Source organism: Phaseolus vulgaris, chromosome 6, assembly GCF_000499845.2.
Source record: "Phaseolus vulgaris cultivar G19833 chromosome 6, P. vulgaris v2.0, whole genome shotgun sequence".
NCBI classification, from domain to species: Eukaryota; Viridiplantae; Streptophyta; class Magnoliopsida; order Fabales; family Fabaceae; genus Phaseolus; species Phaseolus vulgaris.
In genome coordinates, this window is record NC_023754.2 from 11927470 (window position 1) to 11941799 (window position 14330).

General features: G+C 30.0%; 1 protein-coding gene across 1 annotated transcript; it reads left to right on the top strand.

Annotated features, from left to right (window-relative positions):
• Window positions 1–311: 311 nt before the first annotated feature.
• On the top strand, window positions 312–923 carry LOC137833386 (AT-hook motif nuclear-localized protein 17-like). The gene has a single exon (XM_068641738.1). It carries the CDS (start codon window positions 312–314, stop codon window positions 921–923), a length of 612 nt encoding a protein of 203 aa, XP_068497839.1.
• Window positions 924–14330: the final 13407 nt, after the last annotated feature.

Here is a 14330-nt window from a genome sequence, read left to right on the forward strand (position 1 = left end):
AATGACTATTTATTAGGACAAATAATTTCCATTGAAACTCATCTAAATTTCAATAAATGATATTAATGCATTTGTCTCATCCAGCTTTAAATTATATTAACCATTTCTAAATAAAATTATTCAAAACTTAAAACCTTTTGTTGCAATGTGCATTAAAGTGACCCACTTTCGTTACATCACACCATTTTCTTTGATTTGGTTACACTGAATCAACTCTTAAGAGAAAGCACCACATTATAAATCCTCCCACAAACACAGTTTCACACTCCATAACAACACCACCTACACCTACCATCACCCATTAGCCTCCGATGAACCCATCCACAAGGAAACCTATTGGAAGGCCCCGAGGCTCCAAGAACAAGCCAAGCTCCACCTTCCTCCCAGTGCCCCAGCCTGAGGAGTCCTCCATGAAGGTCTTTGCTTTCACTGTACCTCCAAATAGGGACATCATGGAGTTCATCTTGGACATTGCTCATAAGGGTCACGTCAGTGTGGCCATCCTAAATGCCTCTGGCACTGTTAACAACGTCACCTTGCAGAACTCAACCCTCAGTGCCCCTACCACCATGCAACACGGTCCCTTCACTTTGCTCTCCCTTGCTGGTTCCTACTTGTACAACAACCTCTATACCCTTCACCCCGGAGCCACCCCTCCCTTTCCCCTATCTTTCACCATCAACCTCTCAAACTCTCATGGCCAGATATTTGGAGGTGTGGTTACTGGTAGTGTCATTGCTGCTGAACATGTCAGAATCACGGTCTCCACCTTCAAGAACACTGGTATTCTAAAGTTTCCTCGAGATCAACAAACACATGACAATAATAACCATGACAATAACAACAACAACACTAGTAATTTCAGCGGGGGTGGCAACTTGTTGGGGTCCAACACAGTTAACTATGGAGTTCGTGGGTGGTAAAGGATGTGAAACTGAACGATGACGACAGATAATTGAACTCAAGGAACCTTTATATGAGCGTGTTGTGATTTTTTTTGTAAGTTGATTGTTATACTGTGTTTAGGATTTAGAGTTTCATGTATTTAAGATTTAGAGTGGAATAAGAGATGTTTCTCTATAATTTATTTGTGTGTTTTGTTTTTGTTGGATAAAAGTTAAGTGTTACTAATTTGTTTCAGTTTATTCATTAAAAATTAAATAACAACTAGTTTTAAGATAAAAAATAATTATGATTAGGTTAGATGTTGTTTTGTAAATTCAAAAATTATAGATATATAAGATAGTTTTTATTATTAATACAAATGTATAAATTAATTCTTAAATGAATATATAATATTAACTACCAAGATTTTAACTGCTAACTACTTTAGTTTTAGTTAATCTTTAATTAAATTAATGACTAATTTATAATTGAAAGTAATTAGTATATAAGATATTGGTAATGTTAAATACTTGTTTAAAAATTATTTTTAAAACTTTATTAACTGGAAAAACACAGGCGCAGTTGTGCTTGTGTATTCACATTTTCCTCTTCCACTCAATTTTCACGATGATAGAAATTTAACATACATACATAAATAATTTTGTATGAGTGGAAATTGAAAAACAAAAAATAACATGTAAAGGAAAAATGATGAATTGATTAATCAACCTCTTTCTTCTTCTTGTCTCATTTGAGTTTTGAGATCGAAGAGTGTGATGATGTTTACGTTAAGGTTAGGATTGACTTGATGGTAGATACAAAAGAATAATGAATTTACCAAAGAATAAAGTTGCTTGAAATGGATGGAGAGAGTAATTAGAAATAAATGTTATTTTATTTTATGTGAGATTTGGTGTGGAAACCAGGTGAGAGTATACTCTCTCTTTCTTTTTGTTGTTGTCTTAAAATAAAGAATGAAAGAAAAAGTAGAGTTAGTTTGCATATAAAAACTATCCATTAATATTAATTTAAAATAAAAAACAATTTTATTTTTAAGTAATTCATATGAAATGACAAAATACTACATTGTACTAATAAAATAAGATATATTAAATAAAGGATAGAATCAGAAAAAATTTGTATACACCAAAAAACGGTTATAAAGAAAAAAATTTCTTTATATATAGGTATACATAAAAACTACTCTCCATACTAATAAATTTTTAGTTTACAAAATAAATCTACCTTATATAAAATAACAAATAACTATGTTTTATCTTTAAATTAATTGTTATTTATCAAATTTTTTTTAGTGATCTATTCTAAATGATTTTTTTATTAATTATTTATTTTTGTTTAATTCATTTAATTCTCTTTATGTGATTTGTGTATGATCAACTCTGAAATCTGAAAACAAAGATATTTTGTAGAGGTGCAAGTTCAGAATTCTTCTTAATGGTTTGGTGTGGGGTTAGTGATGGAAACATAGTGTTTTGATAGAAGAATCAAGAGTGATAATGCAATAAATGATAAATAATGTAAGATATGGAAATGATACTGAAAAAAAAGTAAGACAGATTAAATAAATATTTATACTATTGAACTCTATGTAAAAGGGTTTAGAAACTGTAGTTTCCACATGTATTTCGATTTTTTTTATCAATAATAATTAATTAAATAAAGTATTTTAGAGGTAATCCAACTTTTATAAAATAGATTTTCAACAAAATTTATTTTCAAAATTTACAACCAAAAAATCCATTTAGATATAAAGTTTCCAAAATATCTATCAAAACACTAATTATATATCATCTTCCTTCAAACAAAATACAAAACAAGAGTTCAATTTAAAGGAAACTTCCAAAATTAAATACACAATAAAATGAACAACATTCTTATTATGAATGTAGTTTTGTCTAGGATCTCGGTTCAATTTTAAAGGAAACTTCCAAAATTAAAGAGACAATAAAATGAACAACATTCATTCATATTATGGAGTTTTGTCTACGATCTCGATTCAATATAGGTTTATGTCCGTTAATATTTACACTATTAAAAAATAATTAAATAAAAATTAATTTTAAAGATAAAAAATAATTAACGGTTATATTAACTAAATTATTATATATTATTTTAGAGAAAAAAAATTATTGATATCTAAATTAATTTTTATTATTGATAAATAATTTTTAAATTAATATCTAATTAATTAGGTACTAAAATTTTAGTTACAAACTATTTAAATTCTAAAATTGTTAGTTAAAATTTTGGTAGCTAATTATATAATAATTTAAAAATTATTTATCAATAAAAAAACTTATTTAAATAATAATAATAATTTTTTAGTCTCTAAAATATTTTCTAATTTAATCAATATAATAATTAATTATTTTTAGTTTTTAAAATTAATTTTTATTTAATAATTTTCTAATAACATGCCTCCTATTTATTATATATTTAATCCTCTATCAATGTAACATTTTTCTAGTAAATCTTTAATTTTTCATGTTTTATTTATTTAATACTCATTAATTATTACTTCATTATCTACAACGGAAGACTTATTAATTATATTTAATAACATTATTCAAATAAATTTAAATCTATCTAGATAATATAAATTTATGTATAAAATATGTCTTCTATGTCAATTTCTATGGCCAAATTGCATCGTATAAAGATCGACACATAGGGATGGCTCAAAAAATCAAAATTATAAGTGACGTAAAAATCATTTTTACGTCGATTTAAAACAACATGACGTATAATTACGTTAACTGGATAAATGTTGACTCATGTAAATGCAATTCACATAATATAAAGTTTCAAGATATAAACGATTTCAAAGCCACGTTGAAAAAATATATTGTCATATAAATTTTTAGTACTTTGTCTTTATAACATTTTTAATTATCATTTAATACTTTTACTATGCTTTTACTAAATTGTATATTGATTTAAGATAATTTTGGAGTATATTTATGTTTTTAATTAAATTATATATTAATTTAAAAGTTTTTTAAATCCTTTTGTTTATAATTGTGCTTGTAACACCCCGAAAAATAACATCTAACTATTACAATACAGGTTCTACATATTTTTATACACACTTGGAGTTTTTCAAAACATTCCTAATACATGATTAGGATTTGTAGAAATACAAATATTTACATATCCACAGCTCAAAATAAAACTCTGAAACCTCTACGGCTCACCTGCACCTGTATGGTCTGCTCGTGTACATAGTATAGTCATCGCAGTTTAAACACAACAAGAAAAGCAAGGGTAAGCTAGTGAAAATAGAATTTTATAATATACACAATTAAATCAAAAGAGAAAACCAAATTACATGATCAATTTATCAAATTATTCAATTTTCTTCAAATCTCAACAATAAACAATCACATAGATCTCACATGGATCTACACATCCAGAATATTCAACAAACAACGTCTTCCGGAAGACACGTATTAAGTAAGTCCTACTAGAGACTAACACCTGATCCAAAGATTACCAGCGAATCCAACATAAAGGATCAGGGTAAGTTCAATACAACCCAAGCCGTGCATCTCATATGTCACGGTGTGCATGAACTCCCCCATCAGCTTCTCACCACCTGATATCTTAGTCTATGTGACTTAGATCATCAGTGAAGCTCGGAGATCTTTGTTACCACATAGACATCAATACTTAATACACAGCAAACATCAGTCCATACATTATCCCAAATGTATGAATTCAATTCCATACCATTTTGTCATACAATATCATTCAAAAAGTTATCCACAATATTCAAAAGTTTATTTGGCATAAAAAAAATAACACTTTAATACTAAATCATCAAAACCCAATATTTCCACAAATTTAATAATATATAAACAAACAACCCAATATAAATAAACACACAACATCCCTGCAAGAGAAATTGAATATTGGGACCACGTCCCTTCCGCATTCAGATCTTCTATCCTAGGATGCTATTAAAAAATAAATTTAGCTTCCCTTACCTCAATTGCTTGCTTTCCAAGCAACTTTTAGAATTTTATTCCCCACCGTTTGGATAAGCTTCAAGATTTACGGGCCTAATGCAAATTATCCAAACAGAACAAAAATTCAGTATATAATAGAATAAGTTGAGAGGATTAAACTTCTCAACTGACCCCGCCAAGATTGATGACTAAATCCTAAGGAAAAAATAGAGAACAAAGGATATTTAGAGTAAAAATGAACTTACTCTGTTTGAAAATCTGATTGGGTAGAAATGTTCCTTAATTCCTCAGCTACAGCGTGGTATGATTAGATTCTAAAATAGATGAAGATTGGGAGAGAAATTAAGAGAGAGGGAGAGAAGAGAATATGGAGAGAGAAAGTGAAAGAAGAAAAATAAAAGAAAATGGTACTGTGGAAAGAATGTTTGTGTTGGCTTTTTAAAAAAGGCACGCTGTTAAAAGGCACGCTGTTAAAAGGCACGCTGTTACAGTGCTTATGATGTGAAATGAAGTGTAATAATATTTAATTACTTGTCTTTGTTGTATTTATCTCGTTGAATGTAAGTTGGAAGTAGTTATATAACAAAACAAGCACTAAAAATAATATACATAATATAATGATAGTTTTTGTGTTGTAATTGTCATCTTATGTTACTTTTAACGACCACTAGTCATTGGTGAAACTTGACCAAAAGTAAAATATATCGTGATCATATTTTAATAAAGACCATTAAAACTAGATCTTTTGTTATATGTTGAGATACAACAAACTTATTAATCATGGTCAAATCTTGTTTTAACTACTTATGTATTAAAATGAGTTCCAAAACCATTATATGAAATATTGTTTTAATCATTGTTAAGAAAATTTGTGCACTAGTGCATTAAGATTAGCATTTAAGAGCAAGTTTAATAACAATATTTAATTGTTGGTAGATGGAGAACCTAGATGTTAGTTTATAATGAATGTAGGTATAATTACTTATGTTTAAATTCATCTCACTAGTGTAAAAATAAGAATCACTGACAGCTTATTATGACGGATATAGTTAATTACCTGTCATAAAATATAGTGCGGTGGTATTTTTGTAATAATCATGAAGTTTATTATGATGGTTAAAATTAAAATTAACATAGTAAGTATTTACTATGTCTCTTCAGGATAGAATCATCATAATAAATTTTTATTTTGTCATATTTTATTGTAACTGACATAATAAGTTTTTTAACCTAACACAATGAAAAACATTTAACCCTAAGTAGCCCCTCAGCGCGCTCTCAATCTTCTCATTTCTCTACAATTTTTTGAACCCTACAGTAACTTTCCCCACGCACACTGAAGCTTCTCCTCAACAAGTTTTTGAACCCTACGGTGGTACCCCTTTCGTGACTGAAGCTTCTCCTTCCACCATCTACAGGATTACTTATGTAGCCATCCGCTTGATGGTGATGGATTTGAATGCATTGATGAGCCTTTGAAAAAACTAAGATTAAATTCTGATTCTACTGTGGATGTAACACTCTGTTTAAACGAGGATTGGGGTTATAACCAAAAGCAGTTTTCACTTAGAAAAGGGTTCTTAGAAAATGTGAAGTTAGATGCTAAGAGGGTTCTTAAGGTTCTCTGGCAATGCGAGGTTGGTTTTATGTGAGTTGCATGTAAAGCCATTAGGGCTTCTTGTGAGGGAGGTTCTCTTTGGAATTTTGAAGAACATAAATTCTAAGAATAAAACTAGGTGTGCAAAGCTGACATACAAGTTTTTTGTGTGGTGTAGCCAACAAGAGGGTTACCGACACACTACGAATGCATATCACTTACTTATGAACATATATGCTGAGTGTGAGGAGTTTAATGCATTGAAGAACATAAGGGCTTCCTGCTACGGCTCGAACTTTCAATATCTTGATTCGTACTTGTGGCGAGGCAGGATTGGCGAAGAAATTGGTGGAGAGGTTCATAAAATCGAAGACGTTTAACTTTAGGCCTTTTAAGCACTCCTACAATGCAATCCTATATGGTTTTCTTGTTTTAAACCTGAATTTAGATAAGTGATAGATAGAGATTACAAATATTTATCTATCTCCTTACACAATAGATCAAAAGAACATGTTCATCTTAAGAGTGACATGAAAATACAATTTACTTATCTTATATTGCATAAAAGCATTATATTACAATGAATTAAGGAATTAACTTCCTCGATAATCAATTAAGTAATTAGTGATTAATGAAGAGAGACACAATGTAATAAATAGTAGGATAGTTGTTTGTTTGATTAAATAGTAGGGTTTGGAAGGGTAGATATTCGCATCCTTACTCCTGTAGAGGCTATAGCCAAAATTTGAACTTGTAACTTTCATAACTGTGTGTCAAAAGATAGTTTTCATTCTTAATATTTTCATATTTATTCATAACAATCACTTTAATTCAACCACAACCAAGACTTAAAAAACTATTTTGTTAAACGTTCTATTAGAAACTTTTAACTAAGAAGTTAGACTTAAACGAAATCTACACGCAAGAGAAACACAATAAACCCACTACCCTCAGGTCATCCTACGATGAACCTATCTGATACTTTTAAATGTAACACCCCAAAAATACATCTAACTGTTACAATACAAGTTCTACATGTTTATATACAAGCTTAGAGATTTTCAAAACATTCCTAATACATGATTAGGACTTATAAAAATACAAATATTTATAATTCATAGTTCAAAAGAAAAGTCGAAAACCTTCCAGACTCTCCTACACCTGAATGATCATCTGCTTGTGTGCATAGTACAATCATCGTAGTTCAAACACAACAAGAAAAACAAGGGTAAGCTAGTGAAAATAAAATTTTATAATATGTATCATTCAATCAAAAGAGCAAACCAAGTTACACGGATCAATTTCTCAATAATAATCATTGGATTTCATTTCAATCCATAGTACTTTGATTTCATTTCAATCACACGGACTACACATGAATCCATCGTTTTTCGGAAGACTCATTAAGTATGCCCCTACCAAAGACTAATATTTAATCCATAAATCAAGGATCAGAATAAGTTCAAACATCCAATACCGAGTGTCTACAACCCGGTGTGTATAAACTCCCTCATCAGCTTCTTACCACCTAATATCTTAGTCTATATGACTTAGATCATTAGTGAAGCTAGAAGATCTCTGTTAAACATATGTTTTTCATACTTAATGCCATCAAACAACAACTCATACATTATACCAAATGTATGACGTCAATTTCATACAATTTTCATCATTCATATATAATACATATCATTCAATCACATAACATTTAAAAATTCATACCATTTGTTCTCGTCGGTTGGCTTGAGTGGAAAACTCCGCTCCTAACTTGTCTCCTCTAGCTTCTGTTTTGCGTTTTCTCGTTGCACTAGAACGTGGCTCTGTTAGGACAGAGGGGGCTCTACCTGTTGATCACACTCCGACGATCAAGTCAGTGAGAGCATACAAAATAAGGTAAATATTTAGTTTTAGTCTAGTATTCAGAAATAGCGTACCTTTACATAGGGTCTCAAGCCCCTTTTATAGCTTACTCGTTTAACAACTTTCACTCAGAAGAATATAATCTCAACCGAAAGCATACGTAACAGAAAAACATTATGTTCATGGACACCTTCACTCACGGTGCTACAATAGAAGAGAATCTTATGCACATTTATTCTCTGGTGCTCTCTATTTATTAACAACTTTATCTTTTCAATTAACAGCTTTATGCACATGTTTATTCAGTTAACAATTACAAATATATTGACGCACGCACTTATTATTAACATATATATATATATATATAACTAACAATCAATATATGAAAAAACTTATTATTATAATTATTCTCCATCGAGCTTACCAACTGAGTCAAACTCATGACCCACCCTTTGGGTCCAACAACCGAGCTGACCTACCCACATGCTCAAACAGAGGTATCGAGATCCCGAGCACTCCTGCCCAGTACACCATTAAAGAACCTTTCAAAAATCAAAACAATATTTAACTTCCAAACTATCAAAATCTAATATTTATACACACACAACATAAAATCAAACAATTTTATCAAATAACATCCCTGCAAGATAAATTGAATATTGAGACCACGTCCCCTCCACATTCAGATCTTCTAGCCTAGGATGCTATTAAACCCCTTACCAGAAATTTTTTATTCTTATGAAAATTTTACCTCAATCAAGGGAACCACTCCAAAATTTAGGAACGTAGAGCAAGTTATCCAAACATTATCAAATTTTAGTATAAACTTAATGAAGTTGATAGAAACACTTTTCTCAAGTAGTCACACTAAGATTGATGACTGAATCATAGAGAAAAACAAAGAATAAGGGTTCTTTAGAGTAAAAATAAACTTACTTTGTTTGAAAATATAATCAGGTAGAATGTACATGATTCCTTAACTACAACATGGTTTAAGATATTTAAAAAAAATGAAAAACTTATAAGAAAAAATACTAATTCTTTTATTAATTATTGTTTTTTTTTCATTCTAGTTGCTAATTTAATTTTTCTTTCTTTTGTTCTGTGCTTTTGGGGAGAAATATGGTAATTTTCCTCCTTTATCTTGTTTTTTCGGTGTTAAAGTGTGATGAATTTTGATTTTTAAGTTATCTTCATGAGTTCTTTAATTCGTTTTCCTTTTTATGGGTTCTTAATTAGGACCTTATTTATAATGATAATTTTCAATAAAAACCAAGACACAATTATTATACGATTCAAATAAATTGATTAAGGTCACATTAATATATCACATAATATGTTGTTTTTCCCACTCTTTGACTTTAAAACTCAAACCATACCAAACTACCATAAATTGTAAACACAAAATTTCTGTAAATATTGTAAGAAGAAAATACAGCAGCAAGGACTCAAACACAAGTCCTTCCAATAATCAGGGAAGCATTAACCATTAGACCATACAAATTCTTTAATCATATTATCATTTTTATTATACTTATTATTATTAATATTTTTAATATTTTAATATTATTAATATTGTTAATATTATTAATAATACTAAGTATAATAAAAATCATAATAATATTAAAGAATTTGCTTGGTGTAGTGGTTAAATTTTCTTTGGTTACTGAAGGAACCTGGCTTTGAAACTTGTTCACTACATACGGAATTTAATTCCCGCTTCATGGCGCCAAAAAGTTACATATGGATATAATCCGTATGTAATACATGTTTACATACGGAATTTAATCCATATGTAAAAATCCGTATGTAATGTTGATTTTGCATACGAATTTTGATTCGTATGTAATTCGCGTTTTTCTTGTAGTGATAGCGTTGTATCACCTGACGTCGATGATTTATATCTAATCCAAATGATTTGTCAAGGTTATTAGTCTTCTTCTGTATCTTTGGACAAAATCTTCTGGTCTAACCTTCCTTCTCTCAATAGAAATATCTAATATTTTATGCACCTCTACCATTAGGAGACCTTGTCTTCAACCTCTTTCTACCTCATGTTTTAGCACACAAAGACATTTTTTCTTACTATAATAATCCATTTGACACTAGACGTCTTAATATCAAACTTATCATTTAACATTTCTAACTTAGAGTCGCCTAAAACCTCTTCAAGGGAGAGTATTTTTTCCATTAAACAAGATTTCCTTAAAATGATCATGCATTTTAGCAATAAAAATAACAACAATAATGCATTAACCTTAACACCAATTTAATGAAAATAGTATAAATAAAACATTATCCTTAACACCAATCTAAACATGAATGTTCTCCAAACCATAATCAACTTATTGAATTCATTCAGTTGTTTATTAATTGCCTTCGCGTTACTTATAGGAGTACAATACTTGCTTTTTGATATAGGTGATTTACTATAGATTTTTGTAGGAACTAATTGAAGGAAATAAGAGAAGACAAAAGGTTGTCGAAACTGATTGAAGGTAATTGCACAAAATTGCAAAACTGTTGAACTGATTCTTATTTTGATTTACTTCAATAATATATATAATAAAATTACAAATACTGAAAACTATAAAATAGGAATACTAACAAGCTTGTAAACTGACCATTAATGCAATAATAACGGTAAAATAGTTGAAGGGTAATAAAATCAGAATTAATAATAATAAAATCTGAATTAATAACCAACATCCTCCCTTAATTCTGATTTGGAACAACCTTCATGCCGAACATATCTCTTAACTTGATGAAAGCATCGATCTTCAATGGCTTAGTGAAAATATCTGCAATCTGATCTTCTGATATGCAGTATTCCAATTTGATCATGTTCTTCCCAACTTGGTCTCGCAGGAAGTGATATCGAATATCAATGTGTTTACTTCTTTGATGAAAACCCGGATTCTTTGCAAGATTAATTGCAAAGACATTGTCAACATAAATCTTAATTGGAACATCTAGGTTAAAACCAATTTGAGTCATGATATTGTTTTTCTCAATCGCCATCAATTCTTCATTCATAGTCTTTTGCCATTTGGGGTGTTGAATGGCATATGCAAGTCTCACGGGTTCTGAATCTGCAAGAAAAGCAAAGTGAACCAAATCTCCATTGTCATCAACTTCATCATCAAGATTTACTTTGCAATCTTGAAGATGTACAGGTTGTCACTACTGCCTTCTTGGTCGCTCCATCATAGTTGCAATTGGAGCTGCAAATTCAGGTTGAATTACAGCTTCAGGTTGAACTGCAGGTGCTTCAAGAGTGACTCCATCTTCCACATCATCGTTCAAAACATAAATATATCGTTTTTTCGAACCCATTTCAGCTGCTGCATTCCATTGCCATTCCTCATCTTCGGCAAATGTAACATCACGACTAACAATCACCTTCTTTGTCATTGGATTGTACAATTTGTATCCCCCATGCTTATATCCAATGAAAATGGTCTTCTCTGCCTTATCATCCAACTTCGATCTTGCTGCCTTGGGGACATGAGCATAAGTAATTGACCTAAATACCTTCAAGTGTTGAACATTGGGTTTGAATCCGCTCCATGCCTCAATCGGAGTTGTGTTAGGAACACTCCGAGTAGGTGATTGATGACTTTTTACGGCAAGTGCACCGCGTTTGTCAAAAGTAATAATTGTCCCTAAGGACGGATATCGATCCCACAAGGAACAGTGAATTATCGAGTAAAATAATCGCTAAATATAAAAACAGAACAATTAAAAGAGTTTTGAATTAATTGTGTTGGCACTGATCAATAAGAAAACAGACAAAGAATTAGTTGTTTCAATTGGAAAAATAAGGATTAGTTTCATCTCTCTCACTCTCAAGTATTTTGATTAGCATGTCAATATTAAGTTCTTTGATTGAGATTGATGCCCGTATAAAAATCATTTATATCGATTCCTCGCATATAAAATCCTTAAGAATGTTCCCTAACTATCGATCCCTCGCATAATTATAAGAACAACTTAGAACGAAGCTCAGACGTTTAATAGCAATTAACATTTCAAGTCTATTCCTAGCACTCAAATATGTTAAGTATTGTTGTTTAGGTCCGAACCCTAAAAATACCTCCCGGTCAGATTTAAGATTCTCAATTTGTCACGGAAAATTAAAAGTAAAACAACAATACCAATAATCAATCAAGAACTGAATATTAATATATAAGATATCACCTCAATACATAAGAATTTGAGCAGATTACTCCCAATCCCAAAGGGTAGAATTAGCCACGCATACTTCTATCACTGAAGTATGAGATTACTCCCAATCTCATAAGTGCCTATATTTTAATATGAAATATTACTGAAATTAGACACTTATCACTCTCCCCAACTTAGAATCTTGCTTGTCCTCAAGCAAAGTAAATGAATATATTTGAATTTAAATATCAAACAACTTAATTCACTAAACAACAAATCAAATTAGAAACTTATGATGCTTCCAAATTCAAATATAGAAAATTATAGACATAATCAATCTCCAGGATCAAATCAAAACAAATAAATGACAATTCATCAAGGAATATCTTCTCATATGCTCACGGGTAAGTGTTTCTCTCTATTTTCACTAAATCATAACAAATCACAGTTGCTTTTCATTTCATCTTCAAATCACAAACATATTAGACACATGAATCTTGAGGTCTTTTCCAGGGTTGTAATGAGGTTGGGCTTCCAAAAAATATTGGTTTTTCTTAGATAACAAAAGGCACATCTTAAAGAAGAAGAACATACCTACAATTCAATTATAGAGAACATATATGTTATCTAATTACCACTTTCTTTCGATATCACCTTTTTCCTCATTTTCTTTCTATCTTTCTTTTCTATTTCTTTTTCTTCTTCTGTTTCTGTTTTTTTTTTTTTCAATCATAGGAAAAAATTCTTCCTATTTTAAACTTTTTGAACTTTCACAATCAGAACCAACCATTCCCTTTTCTATATGTATTGCATCTATGTTTTCCTTCCTTAGACATGCTAAAGGGTAGGAAATTATATCAATAAAGGTTAAGGTGCAATATTAACAAAAAATTTCTTGGCCCAAAGGGGATATAAAAAAAAATGGAATACTAATATAAAGGTTGGCTTTTTGGCCCTGGCTCCTAATTAACACAAACAAATGCCTCAATCATCTTCATGCTCTTTTATGATGCAACAAAAATAAAAATTAAGCAACCACAACTGTCAATTCATCAGGAAAACTCTCAAAACTGTTTAAGGTTCATACACTCACTTGGTTTAAATGGTCTCATTCCTTTTTGTCTTGTCATTATCTGTCCTAATCAATCATCCTGTTAAATTTTCATGTATCATAATGTTAACTACATTTGAATAGGGATTCAATCATATTTTCTTTTCTAACCTGTGTCTAATTCATCTCACTATTTAATATTTAAACACAAATTATTTTTTCCACAATTCAAAATTAATATTCTAGTTCTTTTTTATTTGAAAAAAAAATAAACTAGAAAACAAATAAATTAAAACTGAAATTTAGTCAAGAAAGATAATTCAAGACTTAAAATTACCAAACTAATAAAACAGGAAATTTATTCAAAATAAGCAATAAAAACAAAGCAAACAAATAAGCAAATAAACAGAAAACAAAATAACCGAAAAATAAAATAAATAAAATAAGAAAAAAATTCAAATAACTGAAAAGAAAAGATAATTAGAGAGATAAAACCATATTTTTGTTCAATCCTCTCTTCTTAAGAAGTCATCCAGCATTTTGTTAAAATTTTTATCTACAGTCTTGCTTCGTTTGCTGGATCTGCCCCCCTGAATAATAGAACCTATCCCCAGGTCAAAAATACATAACCTGCAAAATGATTAGGAGGCATATAGGATTTTTTATTATTATTATTATTATTTACTTTTTTTTAAAAATAAAATCAGCAAAGGTAATAAAACAACATAAAACTAAAATGTGGACTGGGTTGCCTCCCAGTAAGCGCTCGTTTAACGTCATC